Below are 23,862 nucleotides of genomic sequence, written 5' to 3' on the forward strand. Positions count from 1 at the left end.
AAACATAACAGCGTTTTAATAAAATAGGTGCTCAATTTATTGATAAAAATACGAATTATTATTTTATTAAACTTTTTAGTTTATTTACTAGAATAATAGAAATCATCTGTGCTAACTGACTAAGCATTCAACAAGTTTAATGAAATAGACTCGTTCTGAAAATATTTCAATACCCCATTCCTCATTTGCAAAACTGATCTTTTGTATTCATTAGTCACATATAACATTTTCTTCTATTATAAATCCATACATCTAATCTTTCTCCCGATTTAAATTTCAAAATACAATTTAAAAGAGGTCATTGGGAGGAAAATCATCCTTAACAGACCTAAGCCCTAGTCTCTTTTAAAAACTGAAAACTAGTAAATTTTTAGTCCCCGTTAAACAAGAATGTACTTTTTATAGGTAGCTGACTTAGGATGCAAATGAAAAACCCATCGGAAGGGTGGATTCTAATATTACAAGACAGCAGTTGGGGCTTCCTTATTGTAGCTCACCATTCTGCACCCCTCCCATTTTTTTTCGCCTCTATTTTCTGAAGAAGAATGTACTGCATTACTAAGATCTAAATAAATACAATAAAAGAAAATAATGGATAAGAGATTTAAACTATTGTGAACTCGTGAGAACCACGAGTAGGATCTTGGAAACCTGATGACTGTTAGTACCCCACACCTAGTAGAAACTTTAGAAACTACATAAATGTTTGCTGAATGAAGGTAAGAAGCCCCAAGACTAGGTTTACACAGAGCAGAGAGCATGCAAAATTCCGTATTTAAAACAATGTAAAGTGTGGGAAAATAATACACTGCCTGACAAACAAGAGTGCCTTCTGCGGAAATGAAATCAGGTGTTTGGGCTGTAAGAAGTGGGGTCCGGACGGCAAGTGAGGGCTGGTGCTCTACGCGGAAAGGCGGACTACAAATCCCAGGGCGCTGCGGGATCCGTCTCCGCAGGACTCGGGGTTCGGAGCCGTAGAGCCGCAACGTCCTCCCGCGTTGCATGATGGGATCTGTAGTGAGACGGGCGTTGTGGGGGGGGCTGTTTTCTCTCCTGCCGCTACTCTCCTGAGCGCCTCTTTTTCTCAACCTCCAGTACCGTGTCTTTAAAAAGTTTAGTCGTTATAACAGCCTGTGACGATAGTGGAATTTAAATGTCTCCCTGCAATCCCGGAGTGGGACTCTAACCACAGTAGCCGAGGATCGTGTAGTGACCGTCCCGGGCACCCAATTCGATGCCTTCGGGCCGCTTGCCTTAGGGTCTCAACTCTAAATTTGAGTTAAGTCCTGTTCAAGTTTGCGTAAGTTCACTGAGCCGAATACTAGGCTGAGTTTGGCCTTCGGCACCCCGGGCTGACCTCACCCGGGCTGTCCCTCCTGCACACAGAAAGCGCACGTCCCTAGCCCTCCACAGGGAAGTGCGCGGGCAGCGGAGCAGGGCAGCCCACGCGGGCGGCGGCGGGTCAGCACTGCGCATGCTCGCTGCGCCGGCGCAGGTTTCCGCGGCAGGGGTGCATCTACGCTGCGGCGTCCGGGGTCTCCAGCAGGGTCGAGGCTCCGGTGCGCGCATAGTCCTCGGCTTCGGCGGGCCCCAGGCGTCCCTGCGCTCCGCGAGTCCCCGGCCGCCGCCCCAGCGCGCCGCGATCTGGCCCTCTGCCCTGCGAAAATGGCTGCCGTACGCCGGGCCCGCAGTTACTGCCGCTGCCTGGTGCGCTTCTCCGACCGAGAACTCTGCTAAGTCCCGTTGCAGCAGACGGCAGGAGTAGACACCGGACTCCCGGGGCACCTCCTCGCGGGGGCGGTGCCGAGGGGGCGCCGAGAGCCCCTCGGCCGCGGTCGGCTGGCCCGCCAGCATGGTAAACCGCCGAGGAGCTCGGGCGGGCGGCGGGCGGGACGGCCCGGGCCTGCGGGGAGCCCCGGGGGACGTGGAGAGGGTAAACCTGCGAGGGTTGGGGGCTGCACGGCTACCACCATCCTGGGGCCCTGGCCTGAGGGTGGCGGACAGTGCTAGTCCTGCCCGCTCCCCGGGGTTCCTTCCTGCCGAGCGCCCTAGCTGGGTCTCCAGGTGAGCAGAGCGGGTTTGCTGGACGGCCGAGAATAATGCCTCTCGGCCTGCTGAGGGCATTGAACCAATCTCGTACCTTTAATAAAAGCGAGCGTAGATTGAGGTGAGCCGTCGCAACATCTGAAAGCGGGAGGGAGCCTTGGCAAGTGGAGACACTTGTTGATCGCCGCCCCCCGCCCCTCCAAAACAAAAAGCCTGCCCATGGAGCCGCCGTTCTGACCCCTTAAGGAGTCCTGGGTTTAGGAGACGCCCGCCCCAGGACGCGGCAGTTCCTGGGGCAGGGTTTTGGCTGGCGGTCCTGGTGGCTTGGGGTTGGAGGGATTTTGTCTCATTTCACAGCAGTGAGGGCCCAAGCAGCGTCAGTGCTGTCCAAATGGAGGAACGGAGCAAAGCTCCAGAAATTGACAAAGCAGATTCCATGGGGCTATTGCGTGTTGGCGTATGTAGTCTCTGCCCCATGCTGCTTTGCTTTGGCTTCAAATAAATTGTCGTTCCGAGAAACTAATCTCTGGCTAAAGTTGAGTGATTCAAGAGTGAAATGATACCAAACTCATTAGCTTATAGTAGACACCCAAGTGTTTATTGAATACACGAATGGTTGAATGAACTTATTTTATGAAGTCAATTTGGTGAATAGAAAAACACTAATCGACTATGCTTTTAAACTTTCAGAAATAGTTCTCTGACCAGGATTAAGCACTTAACTTTCTGTATTTCATTAGTCCCATGTGTAAAACAGTAAAAGGATGAACACATGAGCTACTCTAGTGAAAGGTGATGTTAGGTCCAACTCAGTTATGAAAAACAAAGTGAAAATTTCTGGATGACAGCCAAAGACCTACTTATTTCAAGTGGTATTTGAGTTGAAGAGCATATGGTAAAACCCCAAATTTGATGGTTCTTGTTATTGTCACCATACTGTCAAAATCAAAGTCTTAGTGGATGAGAGCTCTATTAACACAGCCCAGGGGAGAAGATGCTGTCTGTATTATAGACAGCTGTCTGTCTATCCTTACCTCATCCTTGAGATACGCATTATATATCTCCTGTCTCCTTACCTCATCCTTGAGATACGCATTATATATCCTCATGGCATTTTATTTGTTAATTCATTTTTTGGAGCACTTATTATCAGCCTGGCATAGTGCCAGACCTCAGATCTTGATGCCAATGCACTAATTTCTAGCGAAAGAGACGAAATCTCAATACAAGTCTTAAGTGCTGTGATACCAGCACAAGTGTAATGGGAAAACCAGAGAGGCAAGTGAAAGGATCAGAATTTGTTTCCTCCTGGGATAATCCCTGAGCTGAATCATGAAGGATGAGTAGCAAGTAGCCAAGTGGAAGAGGATGCAGGCATTCCAGATGCAGAGAGCAAAGCAGCGTGTGCCAAAGCGCGGGGCTGGAGAGAGCAGGGGGAGCTCTTGAAGTCACTTTGGTGGGGCTGTTGGGCTAGAGGTAGAGGCTGAATTACTGAGATACCCCACGGACCAAGGTCCCCTTCCATTAGCTGTCCTTAGAGTTTATAGTAATAAAGCAGACCCTTATTTGAGAAGAGAGAGAAATACACTTGTTAGATCTATAAACTCAAACCCTTTTATTGTGTAATTTCCCATTACTGATGATCTGAGTAGGAAAAGTTCTCAGCTTAAAGAGACTTAAAAAAATGTATTTGACAGTGCGTTGATGCTCAGATTTTCCAGTTTTCTGGAAGTTCATCCGAGGCTCAGCCTTTCTCTTTTATTTCTCCACTGATTTAGCCTTTCCAGGGTGCCAAGCACTTTACCACGTACTAACTAGTTCACATCTCACAGGCACCTCTGTTGTAAGTCTGGTTGCCAGAGATAAGATAGGGAGCCAGGCTTGTTTGTGTTGTGCTATGAAGTAGTGCAAGTATATCTGGTTGCTGTGCTCAAAGATAGGTGTTAATACAGACATTTTAGTCCTGGGAACAAATTACAACCCCAATTGGCAGTTGTAAAACTTACCGTGTTTGGAATGAGTGAAGTTAAATAGATTTTATTATTTTTATTTCTAACTAACCTTCAAAGTCACTTCCCTGATTGCCACATTTCTTTATGGGACTGAACACTTGAAGTGTTGAGCAAGTCTTATTTGCTAACAAGTGTGTTAGGTTATAGACCACACCTAGGCAACATTTCGTTTTCACTGGAACATAGGATCCAGTTTTATTTAGCAAACATTTATGGAGAATAAAAGGTTAAAATGGACGGAAACTGACCTGAGGCTTCTGTTAAGTCCCAAGCCGTGCACAGTAGTTCCAGCCCAGCTTTATTCCACTTTAAGTCAATCCAATATATGAAAATCTGGATTTATAAAAAAAAAAAAAAAATGGAAGGAGCTTCTTTACAAAAACCTTCACTCTTACATGTCTTTGATTTGAGTGAGCTTTTCTAGTACATTTAAAATATTATTAGACTAAAGTCATTCACACATTAATAACATTCCAGTTTGTGTAAAGAAGGGACAACCATATATGGGCTCTATCTGGTCTTAAGAGATCCATGAAACAAAAACTATTTGAACTCTATACCACCAACTGTTATTTTCTGAAGCAAAGTTGTTCTTTTTAACCACCTACCAAAACATTTTAAGCTGGAGCCCAGTGAAGTTGTTTATTCTACAGTATTAAAAAATTAAAGTGTCAGACTTTTCTGACTGGAATCATTTAACTTACCTGTGAAGAAGATATTTAGGGAGAGGCAGCTGTGTGTTTCACCGGGCAGGTAGCTGAATAGGAGATGTAGGTTACCAGGGAAACTGTGTTTGCTTATTCCTGAGCGTCGTTTGCTTTCCCCCACTCAGGCAGAAGCTGAGGAAGATTGTCATTCCGATGCTGTCAGGGCAGGAGATGAGGATGAAAACGAACGCCCTGCTGAGACAGATTTGCAGGCATGTTTCTTCCTTTGTGCATTTCGTTCTTATTCTGTTGCTTTCCATACATAAGCAGGAGTTGGTCATAATTATGAAGATTCATAGGTTCTTATTTGCATTGAATGTAGCTGTATCTTCATACCGGTTTTTAGAATACTTAAGTTATGACTATGTTATAGATTTCTTTTTCTGTAAAAAGGAATATCAGTAATTGCTGCTGTGTAATTCAATATGTGGGTTTAAAGTGTTCAAACCAAGGCATAAGCATGACTAAAACCCATCACCTTAAAGAAAAAGATTGACAGATTTGACCTCCTAAAAGTTTAAAACCCATATATAGCAAAAGCCCTCCTAAATCAAAAGAAATAATTAACTGGAAAAACTATTTACCATCTAGGGGAAGAGGATTAATATCTCTGATACAGATGTAACATCCTTATAAAAGTAGTAACAACATAGGATAGAAAGATAGGAATGGATAACTAATGGAAAAAATTAATATAAATATTTATGAAACATTAGAAGAGATAATCAGCCTCACTAATAATTTTTTAAAAATACAAATTAAGGGCTTCCCTGGTGGCGCAGTGGTTGAGCGTCTGCCTGACGATCAGGGGACACGGGTTCGTGCCCCGGTCCAGGAAGATCCCACATGCCGCGGAGCGGCTGGGCCCGTGAGCCGTGGCCGCTGAGCCTGCGCGTCCAGAGCCTGTGCTCCGCAGTGGGAGAGGCCACAACAGTGAGAGGCCCGCGTACCACAAAAAAAAACAAAAACAGAAACAACAAATTAAATCAGCAAAGAATTTTTTTTAAAAAAAGATCAGATTAGTGAATAATGCCTATTGCTGTCCAGGCTCTGAGAACACTCACGCAGTATACATGAAAGCATAAGTTGCTACAGCTTTTTTGCAGGGAAGATTAGCAATATGTATCAAAATGAAAAACATGCATTCCCTTTGAACCAGCAATCCTACTTCTAGGAAATTAATCCTAAGGAAATAATAGGGGAAGTGAGTAAATATACACATACAAAAATGTTTATTGTAGCATTGTTTATATGGAAAAATGGAGTACAACCTAAATATCCATCACTTGTGTTAAGTAATGATGCATCCATACAGTGAAATATTCTGCAGCCGTTTAAAAGGATAGGGTAGAGCTTTGTGCATCGAAATAGAAAACTATTCATTGTAGTTAGTTAAGTGCTTCTTACTGAATTTGTAATCTTTAGAATACTTGTGCGTTTGGAGTGCACCATCTAGTAGGCGTTAAGAGTGCTGCTAGGACTTCCCTGGCGGTCCAGTGGTTAAGACTCCGCGCTTCCAATGCAGGGGGCTCGGGTTCAATCCCTGGTCAGGGAACTAAGATCCCACATGCTTAAGTCAGAGGTATATGTGTTACATTCGTAATAGGAAGGTGGGAGTCAAAGCAGTGTGCAGAATGTAGAGAAAAATTATTAAAAGCTTTCATGTTTTAAATCTGTACTCTTTTTTTAAAAAGCCAGCACTAATATATACAATCCAATTACCAATGTCCTTTGGGGGGAAGGGCATCCCAGGTTGGGTTCCCAGAAAGCAGACTCCGAGGTGGGTGTAAGAGGTTTATTAAGCAGTGCTCTTGGAGTCAGCACCTGTGCCAGGGAGGCAGGGAGGGAAGCCTGAGGGGGTTGGGGGAGCTGGACTGCTCTGCAGTCTCAGTGGACCAGCTCAGTTAATCCTGCGGAAGTTCCGAGGACTTCCTCAGAGCGGGGGAAGAATGACCTTTCAGAGCGGGGGGAAGAATGACCTTTCAGAGCGGGGTCTTTGATCACTCTCGTAGATCAGTCGTTGGGTGGGGAGAACTTGGGAAGGGGTGTGGTCTCCCTGAGGCCCTACTGCAGGGCGAGGGCTGAGGGCTGTTCTTCTGTGGCACTCCCAGCAGTTCCTAATGGTGGGGGGGTCTGGGCAGCACAGCAGAGCCCGCCACAGAGGGGGTTTCACTTTTTCTATGTTTAGATTCTTTTTAATGATATGTATTAGAAAAAATAATTTCTTTTAAAAAAGAGAAAGGTTATTAAAAGAAAGACTTGGGGCTCGCATACAGGATTTTGAGGTGATGTATTCCAAGGGAAGAAATGTTTGAAAGCATCTAAGTTCAGTCCCTAAGTGATGGCTTACATTTTCGATTCCAATTAAAATTTGGTTTTCTCATACCATTAGATTTCTCCTGTATAGAGAATCTTATTTTAGGCAAAATTTCACAATTTCTTCAAAGTCTTAAGCAAAACATTATCTTGGAGGATAACAGGTATTTAATGGTAGTATTCAGTAATTTAATAATTTAAAGACAGTGTTTTCTCATCTTAGCATATGTGTATGTGTGGACATCGGTGTTGGACCTATTGACAGATTGTTCCAGAGTTGAGCTCCTCTTCCTTGGGGGGTCCTGAAACATTCTTCTTCCCTCAGGCACAACTCCAGAGGTTCCGAGCTCAGTGGATGTTTGAACTTGCCCCAGGTGGAGGCTCGAGCAGTTTAGAATCTCGACCTTGGAGAGCAACGAGAGGCTCTTCACTGAGAGCAGCAGACACCAGAGGAAAGCAGGAGCTGGCAAAAGAAGAAAAGTTAAGTGTTAGGGGCGCTGTACTCGGAAAGATGGTGACAAGTGTGCCAGGGTGTCCGTCCCTCGCCACTGTTTGTAGGCCTTTGGGTGACACATTACTCCTTCTTTCCTGCAGGTATACAGTCTTGCCGGAACTCTTTGGTAATACACACCCCTGAGATTCACCTGGTCTAAAAGACAGATGCCTCTGAATCTGTTTAACAGAAGCCCGAAAGGGGAAAAAACTGGTTTAAATGTTAACACCTTCCCAAAGGTCATAATGCAATATTTTGTTATATTTTGAGTTGAACAGATTTATAGTGATGCAGTAATTACTTCCTTACCCTGGAAAATTTTGAATGCTTTCTAATGGTTCACCTCTTTCCTAGTGCTTGTTCACACAAAGTACACTCAACCCACCATTTCAGTTTTCACAACATTTGTCCCTCTGTGTCCGGGGATGCTCACCTTCCTTGTATGAAACGGTGTAGCATTTGCGTGTAACCACGCACATCCTCCAGTATACTTTAAATCATCTCTAGATTACTTGTAATACCTAGTACAATGTAAATGCTCTGTAAATAGTTGTGAGTACAGTGTAAATGCTGAGTAAATAGTTACCATTGCGCGGCAAATTCAAGTCTTGCTTTTCAGAACTTTGTGGAACTCTTTTCAGATATTTTTGATCTGCAGTTGGTTGAATCCGAGGATGCAGAGAGAGGGATGTGGAGGGCTGACTGTATCCGGTTACTCCACAGGGGTTGTCATCTTCATACCATCAGACCCAAGTTTTTCTTTACAAAAATTTGCCGTTTAATAATCGACATTACCATGATAACTAAAAACTTTCATATTTGTTTTGTTTCATTTTAATTTTGAAATAATCACAGATTCATAGCACACGGGAGTCCTGTGCACCCTTCTCATCCTCCCTTGACGGTGACACCTTCCGTAGCTAGACTTCTAGGAAGTAGACCTTGGTACAGTCCACAGAGCTTATTCAGGTTTCCAAGCACTTCACTGTCTGTATGTGTATAAATAGTTCTCTGCAATTAGCCGTGTAGCTTCATGTAACCATCACCACAATCAAGATACAGAACTGTTTTGTCACCACAGGGCTCCCTCTTGCTACCTTGATAGTTATACGCTCTCTTGCCCACCTCCTCCCCAGCCATTCCTAACCACTGGCAGCCCCTATGCTGGCCTCCATTTCTATAATTTTGATATTCAAAAAGTGTTGTTTAATTCCTTTGAGGTCTGTCCCAGTTGTTGTATGTGTCAGTAGTTTGTTGCTTTTTACCGCTTAGTCGTGTTGCATGGTGTTCACGTACCCCACTTTGTTTGACCACTCACCCGCCGAGGGACATTTGGGTTTTTTCCAGTTTGGGGCTATTATTACTAGAACTGCTATGAATATTCATATGCAGGTTTTTGCATGAACATGAGTTTTCGTCCCTCTGGCCTAAGAGTGCAATTGCTAAGTTGTATGGTAAGTGCATCTTTGATTAAAAGAAACTGCAAACTGTTTTCCAGAGCGTCTGCACCATTTTCCCTCCAGCAGTGTATGATTGATCCAGTGTCTTCACATCCCCGTCACCATTTAGAGTTGTCATTACTTTTTTTTTTTTTTTGCGGTCCGCGGGCCTCTCACTGCTGTGGCCTCTCCCGTTGCGGAGCACAGGCTCCGGACGCGCAGGCTCAGCGGCCATGGCTCACGGGCCCAGCCGCTCCGTGGCATGTGGGATCTTCCCAGACCGGGGCACGAACCCGTGTCCCCTGCATCGGCAGGCGGACTCTCAACCACTGCGCCACCAGGGAAGCCCATGTCATTACTTTTTAATTTTAGCCATTCTGATAGCTGTGTAGTGATACCTTCTTGTGATTTTAATTTGTATCTCCCCAATGGCTAATGATGTTGAATATCTTTCCATGTGCTGTTTCCTGTCTTTATACGCCCCTCAGTGAAATACCTGTTTGTCTTTTCTGATTGGATTGCTCATGTTTTTACTGTTGGGTTTTGAGAGTTCTTTATGTATTCCAAATACAAGTCCTTTGTTGAATATGTGGCTTGTAAATTCTTTCACTTTGTAGCTTGTCTTTTCATCCTCTTTTTTTTTTTTTTTGCGGTACGCGGGCCTCTCACTGTTGTGGCCTCTCCCACTGCGGAGCACAGGCTCTGGATGCGCAGGCTCAGCGGCCATGGCTCACGGGCCCAGCCGCTCCGCGGCACGTGGGATCCTCCCGGACCGGGGCACGAACCCGTGTCCCCTGCATCGGCAGGCGGACTCTCAACCACTGTGCCACCAGGGAAACCCTTTTCATCCTCTTAACAGGAAATTTCACAGAGCAAAAGTTTTAATTTTGATGAGGTTTAATTTATCAGTTTTTCCTTTTATAGATTGTGCTTTTGGTGTCAAGTATAAGAACTCCTCGCCCAAGTCTCCCAGATTTTCTTTCTTTTTTTTCCTAAAAGTTTTTAAAGTTTCACTTTTAAGTCCTTGATCCATTTTCGAGTCCCTTTTTATGTAAGCTATGAAGTTGAGGTTGACATTCATTGTTTTGCCTGTGGATGTCTAACTGCTGTAGCACCATTTGTTGAAAAGGCTATCCTTCTACCACCCACGCTCACTTTTAGTACAGATTTTCAGAAATTGTTTTGCACTGTTTATTTTTATAGGCTCGAGAACTCTTCCTAAAAGCAGTAGAAGAAGAACAAAATGGAGCTCTCTATGAAGGTAAAAACTCAGGTCCCAGGATCATCTTGTCTTGACAGTTTTGAATAAGAACTCTTTGCTATTCACCAATTTTTTAAAAACTAAGAATATATTTATACAGAACATCAGTCTCTATATTTGATATTGATTTTTAAAAAATAAAAATTGTATTTTTATATAACCTCTCTCCAAAAAATATTGCTGAGAAACATCTCATATTGGTAGGATTAGTCAAATAACCTTTTTCTACATTTGGGGTTTAGTATTTATTCTTCATTATTAAAGTCTTAAAAATACTGTTGCTTATTGAAAAATAGCAGGATATGCCATTGAAAAAATAGGATATGCGCCTTTTATAGGTGAACGTTATTTCAGAGGAGGAGACTATGAAGGGTAGATGGAGGAACATGTACATGCTTTCTAAATTCTAATGTACATTTTAGAGAAGGAATACTTTTCAGCCTTATTGTCTCTTTTATTAGGCCAGTAGAAATGTGTAAGTAAACCAAGTGGTGGGGCTGTTTACCAGATTAGGTTTGTAATTAGGCTTTCATTTCCTGATAGAAAAGCTGTTAATTGGGGCATGGAAAAAAATGCTAGCACTTGAGTGGTTCGAAAATGCCCCCCAAATAACATTTTCAAAATTACTGCATTTATTTGCAAGTTTCTTCTAGGGGTATTTTCACTCTGAGATATGAAAAGGGCCCAAATGGTGGTATCCTGCCACAGTCTTGATTAGCCTGTGAGGTTCCTGTGTCCACGTAGTTTACAGTCACTCACCCAGAGCAGCAGAACACGGCAGAGTGGACTGAACTGAGTGGGCTTCATCTGTGGGGAAAGAACTAGTCGGCTTCTGCAGCCCCAAGTTCTGTGGTATGTCTCTGTGGGAGAGACTGCTCAGTGTTCTAGTTCTAAACCTCCTGGCCAGCAGATGGATTTAAAACAGGTTTTATAGGTTACTTAGCTAAATAAGAGGCAGCTGGACTAAAGGACGTTGGATTTGAAGAATAAATTCCAGTAAATTCCAGAAAACCCTTCTCCTTATTCTACTCAGGAGGAAACGTTTTATTTTCTGCATCCTAGGAAGAAGTTTGCTTAAAGGTGTTTTTGTTGGGGCTGCAGCAGTGGCATTTTCAAAGCACAGAGAAAGACAGCCACATATAAGATCATTTCTGACAATATGTGAGAGGCAGAGGGAAAAGATGGGCTAAAAGATAAGAGTAAAATGCAACATCTTAAGTTTCTGTAACGTGAGAGCTTTAGAAAAAGATTATTTCTGACTAGTAGGGTTTGGAAATAAGTCTGCTGACTGCGACTGTTGCATGTAGAAAAAGGGAATTTGGCTGTTTGTAAAGAAAGTTACCAAATTAAACCACAGTTAGGGTTATCAAAGGAAATGACAAAAATGTGTGGTCATAGCTAATTTAGCTTTATTTTTTCTTTTAGCCATCAAGTTTTATCGTAGGGCTATGCAACTTGTACCTGATATAGAGTTCAAGATTACTTATACCCGGTCTCCAGATGGTGATGGCGTTGGAAACAGCTAGTGCGTACATAATTTGATAGACAGTAATATATAGAGTTTGTTAAAGTTAAGCGTCTTTGCCCTGTTGACTCTTAACATGATAATGATAAGAAGACGGTGCTAATTCTGTTGTTATATAGTCTTTAATATAAAGACTTGTTTATAAAGTTGTAGAAATTTTTTAATTAGGGAAATTTTAAGAGTAAAATATAGAAATGCATATTTTAAACAGGTGTAACAAAAATTAGGTGATGAAAGAGTTTTTTTTTTTAAATAAAAGCAGTGATTACTGAAAGGAGTAAATTAAAGGACACATTTCAACTTTCTGAAACGTATAAAGTCAAAACTATTAAAACGTGATCAGGGCAAGCCTGAAAAATGTTAATGGTTGAAATTGGGTACATAGTGTTTTATTACACTAGTCTTTCTCCTTTTCTATCCGTTTGAAATAATACATTTTTTAAAAGGCTTTTTATTAGGAAAATGCTGGACTCTAACCAGACTTCGTTGTAGATAGAATACTGTTAAGACTGTAACATTTGTTTAAAAACACGGGCAAGACATAAGCGCTCCTAAAAAAAACCAAAGAAACTGTGTTTCATTGTACAGATGCCATTGGCATCACAGTCATGGAGTAGCATTGACTGTTTATATGGACAGAGACCAAGAGAATATATTTTTAAGCGAATACTTTTGAAGCTGTGTGTAAAACAATTATAAAATTGTATTGGCTTAACCCCTCTCTCTCCCAAAGCTTATAGTAGAAGGGAAGGGAGTCTGTCCCCACAAAAGGATGTCAGGTTTAAAATGAGCAGTACATAGAAAAATAGAATTTTGGTGATGAGATATTATATTAGTTCTGCCATGAAACAATTAAGAGGTTACCTTTATCGATAACTTAGCGCTGATCGCCAGTGCTGTTTAACTGCTTATGGTATTAACACTTAAGCTTTGGCTAAGCCGTATTAAAAAAATCCTGATGAAGTCAGCATTTATTGTCTGTTTGGGGCTAATAATATTGTTCACTAAATTAGATTTAATAACGTGAGGTAGTTCATACTCAAAAGGACTCATTGGGGCTTTTTCTAAACCTTCTTTGAATTTGGGTAGAGTCCTTTAGACCCAGCTCTGAGCCAGTTTGATAGACGCCAAGGGCTGTTGAGAAAGGTTGTATTAAAACATTAAAGGAACATTTCTTTCTCTCCCGTCCTGTTACACAAACCCAGATGCTATGAAAGTTCTTTAAGGGTACAGTTTATTTTCTTAACAGACTTAACAGGCCCTAAAAGCCTCTGCTATTTTTTTTGCCTTCTGTAAAAAGCTGGTAGCATAGCCCTGCAGTCCATCTAGCCTCAGCCGCATGTGCCCTTTGTTGTCTTATAATAAGCCCTTCCTGGTTTTCTAACTGCATCCTCATCCAACCTTTTTGTAAGTCTGACCATTTTTAAGGTTACTGTTAGCAAAAATGGAAAGCTGTATATTTTTCTAGAACTCTAACTATGTATTTGTTCATACTGATAAATTATTTGTGGACCCAGCTTTTTAAAATTACATATTTTCCTCTCTAAAGGTAGGGTGATAAGGCACATACGTTAGAAAACCCTTGGTAAGTAAGCACCTCAGATAACATTTGTATGTTTTATTTTTATCCAGTTACAATGGATTGTGGTCACTTAAAAGGATATATTTACATAAGATTTTTAAAAATCATTTGAAAGTATCTTTTTACTAATTCATGAAATCTCTATTTGCCATAAAACTAATTAATTAAATCTCAACACCTGTATCCAAAAATTTAAATTCTTTCTCTGTGGGAATTAAAATTGCTGAAGCTTTTTTCTTCAAAAAGTTGGTATGGTACTCCTTTGCAAGGCAGGGTAACCATTTATCATATTAAAAAAAAGAGTAGTAAGAAGTTTGCTTTTGGATGACTTTTTCTAAAGCAGATTTTGAAAGTACTGTGGAAAATCATTTTCTAAGCTGTGTTGTGTAGACTGTGGCACTGCGTTCACTCACCTCCCTTATTTTCTCAGCATCGAAGATACCGATGATGACAGCAAGATGGCAGACCTCCTGTCCTACTTCCAGCAGCAGCTCACGTTTCAGGAGTCTGTGCTCAAACTGTGTCAGCCCGAACTTGAGAGCAGTCAGACTCACATATCAGGTGTGACTTCGTGGTCGTTATAACTCAGTGAGAAATACTTTTCCTTAGATTTACGTTTTCCAAACTTACAAGGTCAGATAGCTTGTCAGACAGTTGCTCTAGTTCAAAGTATGGTCGGAGATCTAATTGTAATTAATTTGTGCATACTGATAAGCTTTTCAAGATCCGAAGTAGAGTGGAGTTTGTAGCACAGTTGTTAAAGGGTGCCATTCTTGGGCTTCCCTGGTGGCGCAGTGGTTGAGAGTCCGCCTGCCGATGCAGGGGACGCGGGTTCGTGCCCCGGTCCGGGAAGATCCCACGTGCCGCGGAGCGGCTGGGCCCGTGAGCCATGGCCGCTGAGCCTGCGCATCCAGAGCCTGTGCTCCGCAACGGGAGAGGCCACAGCAGTGAGAGGCCCGCGTACTGCAAAAAAAAAAAAAAAAAAAAAAAGGGTGCCGTTCTTTTTTCAGTGATGCTCTGCGAGGGTAAATGTGTGAGTTGGGGCGGCCCTCAGGAAACCGGAGGAACAATGGCACCATCAGGCACTTCAGCCAGGTTGGAGGGTAGTCCTGAGATGGGCTGAATGTTTAAAAATTGATGGGTTTTTTTCTTTTCATATGTTAAAGGTTGTTTACTTAGCTATGGGACTTTCCAGAGGAGGACAACTGAAAATTTCCAAGGAGATGGAAGTCATTTTTTAATGTTAACAAATGCATACGCACGCATACATACTAGACTATTTTTCTAACATATCCATTTTTATGTATCTTGATGATGAAATGATCTTCCAAGGGAAAGGGGTACTTTATAAAAATACCTTTGGATCTGTTCAATACTGAAAAAACAAAGATATTTTGTGTCTTGATGTTAGGAACCATTATTACTTCTGGGTAGTTAAATATACTTGTGCTGTAGCTCTGAGCAGTACTGAAGGTGCGGTTTATAAAATTTAAGGAATACATAAAGATATCTGCAGGGAGAACGTGACAGCAGAGTGATGTATAGGAAGGAGAGTCACTGAGAGGATAGTTTCCTTTGCAGCGCTGCCGATGGAGGTCCTGATGTACATCTTCCGATGGGTGGTGTCGAGCGACCTGGACCTCAGATCGTTAGAGCAGTTGTCACAGGTGTGCAGAGGATTCTATATCTGTGCCAGGTACTTACTGTTTTTTTTTTTTAAGCAACTCTGGCAGTGGTGAAAAACATATCAACAAAGTGAAAAGACAACCAATGGACTGGGAAAAAATATTTGCAAACCATATATCTGATAAGAGGTTGATATCCAAAATGTATAAAGAACTCATACAACTCAATTGCAAAAAACCCCAAATCTAATTAAAAAATGGGCAAAGGACCTGAATAGATGTTTTCCCAAAGAAGATGTACAAATGGCTAACAGGTACATGAAAAGTTGCTCAACATCATTAGTCATTAGGGAAATGCAAATCAAAACCACAGTGAGATATTAGCTCATGCCTGTTTGAATGGCCATCATCAAAAAGACGAGATAAATGTGGATGTAGAGGAAAGGAAACCCTTTCACACTGTTGGTGGGATTATGAATTGGTATAGCTACTACGGAAAACAGTATGGAGGTTCTTCAAAAAATTAAAAATAGATCTACCATATGATCCAGCAGTTCCACTTCTGAATATATATCCAAAGGAAACAAAAACACTAACTCTGAAACATATCTGCACCCCATGTTCATAGAAGCATTATTTACAATAGCCAAGACATGGAAGCAACCTAAGTGTCCGTGGATGGATGAATGGATAAAGAACATGTGGTATATATAAACAATGGAATATTATTGAGCCATGAAAAATGCAGAAATCCTACCATTTGTGACAACATGGATGGACTCTAAAGGCATTATGTTAGGTGAAATAAGTCAGAGAAAGACAAATGCTGCATGATCTTACTTACATGTGGCATCTGCATAGAAAAGGAGAATAGACTTGTGGTTACCAGAGGTGGGGGGGGGAAGAAGGTGGTCAAAAGGTACAAATAAGTACTAGGGATGTAATGTGCAACATGGTGACTATGGTTACCATCGCCATATGATAGAGAGTTGTTAAGAGAGTAGACCCTAGGAGTTCTCATCACAGGAGACCTTTTCTTCTTATTGTATCTGTATGAGATGATGGATGTTCACTAAACCTATTGTGGCTTATTTCACAATAGATGTAAATCAGACCATTGTGCTGTACACCTTAAATTTTTACAGTGATGTGTGTCAAATATTTTTCAGTAAAATTGGGAAAAGAGCTATACTTTTAAAATCTGGTTATGTGAAGAATAATCATAGTTTAGTGTAACTTTATTTAAGACAGGTAATCCTTTATGAATGTCTTATATAAAAATAAATACTTTATCCTTAGCATCTAGAACTTTTTTTATAACTTTATGTAGTTCTTAAAATTCAGATGCCTTGTTTTTAAATAACCTAATTTCATTTGGAGTCTTGTGTTTTGGGTAAAACATTTGAATTACTTCAAAGCCTTTGGGTTTTTTTTTTGGTGATTCTGTGTGCATTTCTGTTTAACAAGTACCTATCAAGCACCTAGTGGATTGACCCAGCCTTTTGAAATTGGGGTCTCTAGCACTGTTATTCCATTAACTTTCCTTTTAATTACACATGAGAAAACAAAAAGGGAATTAAGAAAATAAATTTTCAGGGGTAGGATAAAATTTGGTTATAAAAGTATTTGTTAAAAGAAAAAAATTTAAATACGTTGCAATGTAAATTTGGGCGGTTTATCTCTTTTTGCAGTCTGGCTTCAATATAAGTAATTCCTACGTCTTTAAAACGGAATGTTTTCAGTTAAAGATAGCGTTAAAGATGGCGTTAAAATTATTTTGAGTTGTATTAGAACCATGTCAGTTGCGTCGCTTTTTGCAGTAATCCCATGACAAAGTCTTGTTAGGGCTAGGGTTGGTGCTGTCTTCGTAACTGACCTCCAGTCTGACTGTTTCGCTGTTTCTCCGAGTACCATTCTGGCTCAGCCACCATTAGGCCTGGTCTGGATTATGGCATTGGCATCTTGTGTGGTCTCTGGGCTTCCGCTCTTACATACCGGGAGCACATTCTCCGTAGACCACCAGTCACCTTTTAAAAGCATCAGTCATGCTCAGAACCCTCCAGTGGCCTCCACTTCACTCAAAGGGCCACTCCCGCCTGTAGACCACTACGTCACCTGCCCCTGCCCGCCTCTTCACGCACGTAGTCTGCACTTCACCCAGTCACTCTGCTGCAGCCGCATGATCCTTCTCGCCCCTTGTTGAACGTGCTGGCCACACTCCAGCCCTTGGGCCTTGCATGCTGTGGCTTCTGCCAGGATACCCTTCCTCGTCACCGTAGACACCTGCCCAGAAAAAAATAGTCTCTGTTTCCCCACCACCATTGTCCTGGTCCTTTTACTCTGCTTTGTTTCTTTTTGTACTGAGCACACTACCTAAAACTTCTCTCTCGTTTTCTTCTCTTTTGTTTGCTTTCCCTGTAAAAGAGCAGGGCCTTTGCCCTGTCCGTCAGTCTGTCCCCCGTGCCCAGGACAGTGCCTGGCCGGCACTCAACCAATATTGCCGAATAGAAGATGGCTGGTGGCAGGAATGCTTCTCATGTCTGAGTGCGGATAGGGACTCACCTGTTATATGTACTGATGTTGTGCTTTTATTACCTAGAGATCCTGAAATATGGCGTTTGGCGTGCTTGAAAGTTTGGGGCAGAAGCTGTATTAAACTTGTTGCATATACATCCTGGAGAGAGATGTTTTTAGAAAGGCCACGTGTTCGGTTTGATGGTAAGTTGAACTGTTTAGAGCAATGGTGACCTGTTGTGCTGATTTTGAGAAATACACAGTCTTAATTTTCTATAACAGAGCAGAGTACTATAAGTATATTTAAAGGAAACCACAATAAAAACAAAACGGGGAACATGTTACATGGTTGTAAAAGTTTTTTATTATGTTCTTTTTAAAAAACCTGTTTCTTTTTATAGGAGTGTATATCAGTAAAACCACATATATTCGTCAAGGGGAACAGTCTCTTGATGGTTTCTATAGAGCCTGGCACCAAGTGGAATATTACAGGTACAACTGTAGTAAACTGAGTGAGTGAAAAATTCTCTCTCTCCAAGTATTGGTTCGTTAGTTATTGGACATCTGTTCTTTGTGGCTTTTGCATTTATCCACAAAATGGCCCTCAGTATTTTCATCCGGTGTTATAACAGGAACTGCACTCAAAGAACCAGTAGGTTAAGATAAATCAGTTAATTCCTCCTGGGCTCTAAACCTAAGAATCACTATGAAGTCACTTTAGAGCTCCTCCGTGTCTTCTGCCTTGTCAGGTAGCTTGTGCTGTTACTCAGGCTTATTGTTCACCAGATACTAGTGTCACTGAGAAACGAGTAAGCTATGGTAACTGCCCTGTAATAGCATTGGGCCTCGCTTTCGTTTGACATTAGTTAGTGCTTTGGGGAAAAACACACAAATGCTTTGGTTCTCTTCTGCTGGCCTCACAGGTCATGTTTGTGTCAATGATGTTTTGCCACTTCTTTGGCCCACGGTATTTCCATTCTGGATGGATGACATTTCCATTCCGGATGCGCAGGCTCAGCGGCCATGAGTAAATAGGTTTCGGTACCAGTAAATAAGGATGTGTTTTCTATTTGCATGTGGTGTTTTGGTGTTTTCCTTGTTCCACAGGTACATAAGGTTCTTCCCAGATGGCCACGTGATGATGCTGACCACCCCTGAGGAGCCCCAGTCCATTGTTCCGCGTTTAAGAACCAGGAATACCAGGTAGTGTCTTTCTGTAGTTTTCTATCCAGTCCAAATTTTAGGTGGTAACTTGCAGATTATGTAACTTAATACTGGATTAAAGAAGCAGTCATCTGGGGCACTTGTGAAAAGTACCAATCCTGGGAATTCCCTGGCAGTCCATTGGTTAGGACTTAGCAGTTTCACTGCTGAGGGCCCAGGTTCAATCCCTGGTTGGGGAACTAGGACCCCACAAGCTGTATGCAGCATGGCCAAAAGAAAAAAAAAACTCAACTGATCCCTGGGCCTCTCCGCAGAGATGTCCCTCCGCAGGTCTGGGGCCTCGGAGACTAGGCTTACTCACATCCTAGCTGATTGCCCTCAGTCAAGTTGAATAAACACTTCTAACTAACCCATTACCTTCTCGATTACTTAAATAAATACACATTACGGATTAATAGATTTAAAGTGTTGGGTTTTTTTTAATTTTTAGAACTGATGCAATTCTACTGGGTCATTATCGCTTGTCACAAGATATAGACAATCAGACGAAAGTATTTGCTGTGATAACTAAGAAGAAAGAAGAAGTGAGTATGCAAGGTGGAATTGGCAGTTTTCCTTTTAATTTTCTTACCCTGCTCATTCAAGCATTCTTGATTAGAAAGGTTAAAAAATACCGTTTTGTAATTTATACAATATGGGTGTTGACTTACAGCATATCTCTGAGGAGAGCTGGAGGGTTTCTAAAACACAGTTATTTTTTATTGGATCAAGTTATTTGTTCTTCTCCAAGTTTCCTCTTCTGGTCCGGGTTTCTTACGCATGAAAACGTAAAGCCAAAGTAACTATTAGTTATTCCTGTGAAATAACTAGTACAGTTATATATGACTATGTTTTTGCTTTTCTCCTTTTGAATCCTAGGAGATTTTCTTCCTAAATGGACTCATAGAGATAATTCTTTCACAAGGATATTTTTAGAATTTCAGTTTGTACTGGAAATAAGCTGAAGTGAGATAATTTCCTTCTTCCTTTTCTTACAAAAGGAAAAAAAAATGCCAAGTAAATACGATGGCTGAATTATTACATTCCAGAGTATTTTAAATTCTCTTAACAGATTAAGGGGCTAATTTTTTCCACAACTTTTCCCCATGTGCCTTTTTTCAGTCCTGGCTGAAAACGCTAATGTGTACTCAAGAAGTCAGTTGTGAGGTAGTTAGAATAAATACTTGCCTGGTGCTTTTATAGTTAATATAGCTCTTGAATGAAGTTTCTCTTGTGTTAAACTCCCCTCCCTCCCACCCCCAGCACCATGTATGGGAATAGTTAGGGCGGGTTTCATCTGTGAGTCCTGTGGCCCTCCGCTGTGGCTTCTCTGGCTCCCTCTGGCTCCCGGAATCGGGGGGCAACAGCCTGAGGGGCAGAGTTGCTTGCTGTCACTGTGACCTTGGCCGTGAGTTTACTGAGGTCAGAGCTGGGGAGTCGTGAGGCCCTAGCTGTTTAGATTTTATCTAATAAGAGAGTTTAGGGACTCCCATGCTGATGACCAGTTTTCTCTGCAGAATATGACTCAGTGAAGCCGTGCATAGTGGCGACATTCTGGTGTTTTTAGCAGTACTTACAGAAGTGTGATTCCAGTGAACCTTGTCACATCTATTTCTCCGTTGACTATTTTACTGTTATTGCAAAGGATCAGTTATACTCAGTGTTTTTTCTGCAGCCTTCACCAGTTTATCACTTGCCCTCTTTAAAAATTCCCAAGTGTTTCCGAGTAGAAGGAAATACTAGGGTTAGAGATGGGAGACAGGAACTTTAGTTCGCATCTCTGACACTGGCCCTGGGCTGCCCGCCCTGGGTCCTCATCCTGTCGGCCATCACACGGCAGCGATGCGGTCGCACGTCACACCTGGGGACGTTGTGATGACTGACTGAGATGGTGATGATGGAGGGAAGAGCCTTCTGCGTTTAGAGTCCTTCGTGTATTTCCAGGCACTCGTACACATTCTCAGTCGATAACCAAAATAGCTGTTTACTATGTGCAGATAGTATGTAGCTTAACATGTTTCTGAGGTGTAGCACCATCCATCTCTCTGTCTCTGTCAGTGACGTGAGGCCTCACTGTTGCTCATGCACCTCTCTCCTTTTACAGAAACCACTTGACTATAAATACAGATATTTTCGCCGTGTCCCTGTACAAGAAGCCGATCAGAATTTTCACGTGGGGCTTCAGCTGTGTTCCAGTGGCCACCAGAGGTTCAACAAACTCATCTGGATACATCATTCGTGTCATATTACTTACAAGTAGGCGAATGCAGTAAAAATCCCAAGGTTACAGACTAGACATGCCCTTCCTGTTCAGTTGAGGGACTCAGATAGGGTTTGATTCCTCAGTGAACGTTCGATTACAAAGCAAAACCACAGCATAATAATCCTGCAAACGAAGGAAACGGCCAACTGGATAAAACCTAAAAGTGGACCAGGAAGTGGAGAGTTCCGAGCTCCTGCCCACTGCCCATGGTGATGCGGGTGGGCACCGACCCTGTGGGGTTGAGAGCAGCTTCCGTGCGTGGATGGTGCCTGGTCACCGAGCTGTCCGTGCGTGACTTCATTCGTTGGCTTACTCAAGGCAGTTGTAAAGCACCGAGACCTTTTTTCTTCTCCCATGTTTCAGTCTGATCATTTTTCACCTTATTTCCATTTGGTTTATCCCCAGGGATTATACCCAGATTTAAAATAAGTTGTAGTTAGGAAAGTAAGTCTGCTGAAAAGATTTCGTGTGTTCCAAAGCCAAATCTATTAGTGGTTCCTATTTAAAGTTCTTTGTCCTATGAGTTAGGATTTGCTTGTATGAAATAATTAATGAACAGATGAGAATGTGTGAGAAAGGAACAGTGCAGAAATGAGTAAAGTAAAAAAAAGGAATTAGGAAAGTGAAATGTCAGTTCACGTGGATACAGATCTTAGCTGTTGTTAGGTTTGAAAGAACACCGGTGTGTGCCCGAGGGTCTGCATGCCAGTTGAAATCAGAATTCTGAGAGGCAGGTTGTGAGGTCAGCTTCCATTAGCCTCCTTCACAACCTTGACTGCGTTGTTGAAAACTTCCTCTGTCACGTTTCCATCTTACAAATAACTTCCCACTCATCTGGGAGGTCCTGACAGCTGAGAAAGAGCATTTTTCTCTCTTCTCATCCTTACCTCCTGGTCCTACTATCTTCTTTTTGCTTCTCCGAGTAATTTGTGAAGTAGAATCTTTTTTTTTTTTCTTTTCAAAGAAAGAAACCAAACCCAGAAGTAGGACAAAGCAAATGAAAAGCATCACATCTTAAGAGAAAAAAGTGACGTCATTTGTAACTGCTAATGATCACGTTGACGTCCTTATAATAATATCTATAAAGTCACTTGAATTTTATGTTTTTGTTTATTTCTCCTTTTTTGTTTTATTTCTCCTTTTTTGTTTTTAGGAGAAAATTAAAAGCTGTGGTAATGTAACTTGTCACCTGCTTCCCCAGTAATTCAGCACAATTACTGAAATTGTGCTGTTGATCATGCAAATATGAACTCATTAAATTCTCTTCTAGGATTATAATTCTTTCTAAAATACATTTTAACAAGAGCTTTACAAAGGCTATAGCCTTTGACTTAGAAATTCTACTCTTAGGGATCTGTTTTGTTTTGTTCATATTCAAAAATATCACAACATCATTTTTAATTGCCAAATATTGAAACAGCCTACATCTCCAGCAAAAGGAGAATTAGTAAATGTGGTATAAGCAGACAGTGAAATATTATGCAGCCACAAAAATGGCTTCTGAAGAGTATTTAATGACGTGAGGAAATGCTTATGTCATAATGTTTTTAAAAGGCAGGATGACAAGTAGAGTATGATTTCAGCAGTAAAGTTTGATAGCAAGGTTGAAGTGCCTGGAAGAAATGCTTCATGAGGCTGTATCTGGGTGATGGGGTGATGAGTGATTTTTCTTTACATTTTTCTAAATTTTTCAAATTTTCTATAATACACTATATTATTTAGAATTGACTGAGATGAATTAAATTTAAAAAAGGCTAAAGCCTAAAATAAACTCCTCCCCCCCACCACCACCCCAAAAAAGGCAAGGATTTCAAATGAGTTGATATCTCCTGGTAACGAGTGATTCTGTGCTTTCTTTCCAGATCAACTGGAGAGACTGCGGTCACAGCTTTCGAGATCGACAAGATGTACACGCCCCTGCTGTTTGCCAGGGTGAGAAGCTACACTGCCTTCTCCGAGAGGCCCCTGTAGCCCTCACGTCCACCCCTGCCGCGATGCATGGATAAAAGTATATAGAGAAACAGAGCACCTAAGTTATAAATGTACATATATTATATATATATGGAATTGGAACTTATTTTACATTGTTGGAGTTCTTTCAAGAAGAGTATAAATTGATTATTTTTTTTATGTAAAGAGAGAGTTGATTCTTGGGGAGTTTGTTTTGAAATTATTATAAGTTACAGTACATTTATGTTGTGAAAAACCACATGAGATTTAAATCGTGCCCTTTTTCAAGCAGATTTCTGAGCAGATTCTGTCACATAGGTCGTCTTCTGACTGATCAGCCCAGTATTTAAATGCGTCAGGGGAGCACCCCACGGGATCAGCATTTATTTCACGCGTGACGTAGTGTCTCTCACTAAAGGCTCGAAATGTGAACACCTGTTCTGGATTTGTTTGAAACTTTGACCAATAAAGATCATAAATAAATGTTTCTTTCAAGAAAATGTATTTGGACAGCCTTTTTAAAATGTCTGAATGATAAAACAATCCTAAGGTAGCCAGTGAAGGCTTACGAATGAATGAGCGCCTCTTTCGTCTTGGTCTTCATACACAGCCACAGACTATAGTATCTGTACACTGACCCTACCCAGGCCCCCTACAGATACGTGACATTAGGTGAGAAAGGGTGACTCCCTCGGGGCCAGAACTCGTCAACAAGCTCAGCCAATCTTCTTTGTTCATAAAAGAGCAGGAGTGGATCATATAAACCCAGGCCTAACTCTCTCCAGAACCAAAGTTGGGAGAGGGCCAGCCGCCAAGTGAACTGTACGTTACTGCCCCGGCGGCAACGCTATGGGTAATTTCAGAGTTTGCGTTTGGCACATCTCTACCAGATTCAGGTTCGGTTTTGGTGATTCAAATACAGCTAG

The 23,862-nt window shown here is 41.7% G+C and overlaps 1 protein-coding gene across 3 annotated transcripts; it reads left to right on the forward strand.

Moving 5' to 3' along the window:
• Positions 1-1,483: 1,483 nt before the first annotated feature.
• On the forward strand, positions 1,484-23,436 carry FBXO9 (F-box protein 9). Of its 3 annotated transcripts, XM_060163109.1 has the most exons (13): positions 1,484-1,855; positions 4,891-4,977; positions 7,407-7,560; positions 10,215-10,274; positions 11,700-11,799; positions 13,812-13,942; positions 14,963-15,077; positions 17,606-17,724; positions 17,922-18,012; positions 18,628-18,723; positions 19,175-19,268; positions 20,828-20,979; positions 22,849-23,436. In XM_060163109.1, exons 1-13 carry the CDS (start codon positions 1,853-1,855, stop codon positions 22,955-22,957), a joined length of 1,311 nt encoding a protein of 436 aa, XP_060019092.1. In that variant the 5' UTR covers positions 1,484-1,852; the 3' UTR covers positions 22,958-23,436. The 3 variants fall into 3 exon arrangements, with proteins under 3 accessions (XP_060019092.1, XP_060019093.1, XP_060019094.1); XM_060163110.1 differs by lacking the exons at positions 10,215-10,274; positions 11,700-11,799 and having other exon boundaries at positions 1,486-1,855; positions 7,407-7,561; XM_060163111.1 differs by lacking the exons at positions 1,484-1,855; positions 4,891-4,977 and having other exon boundaries at positions 7,506-7,561; positions 10,217-10,274.
• Positions 23,437-23,862: the final 426 nt, after the last annotated feature.

The sequence above is a fragment of the Lagenorhynchus albirostris genome, chromosome 10 (assembly GCF_949774975.1).
Source record: "Lagenorhynchus albirostris chromosome 10, mLagAlb1.1, whole genome shotgun sequence".
Lineage (NCBI taxonomy): Eukaryota > Metazoa > Chordata > Mammalia > Artiodactyla > Delphinidae > Lagenorhynchus > Lagenorhynchus albirostris.

Bases quoted from the DNA above. Each gene is read 5' to 3' on its own strand.
- FBXO9 (XM_060163109.1), top strand. The intron at 7,561-10,214 runs AGTTAAGTGTTA...GTTTATTTTTAT, and splicing joins GGAGCTGGCAAAAGAAGAAA to AGGCTCGAGAACTCTTCCTA. The intron at 18,013-18,627 runs GTACAACTGTAG...CTTGTTCCACAG, and splicing joins CACCAAGTGGAATATTACAG to GTACATAAGGTTCTTCCCAG.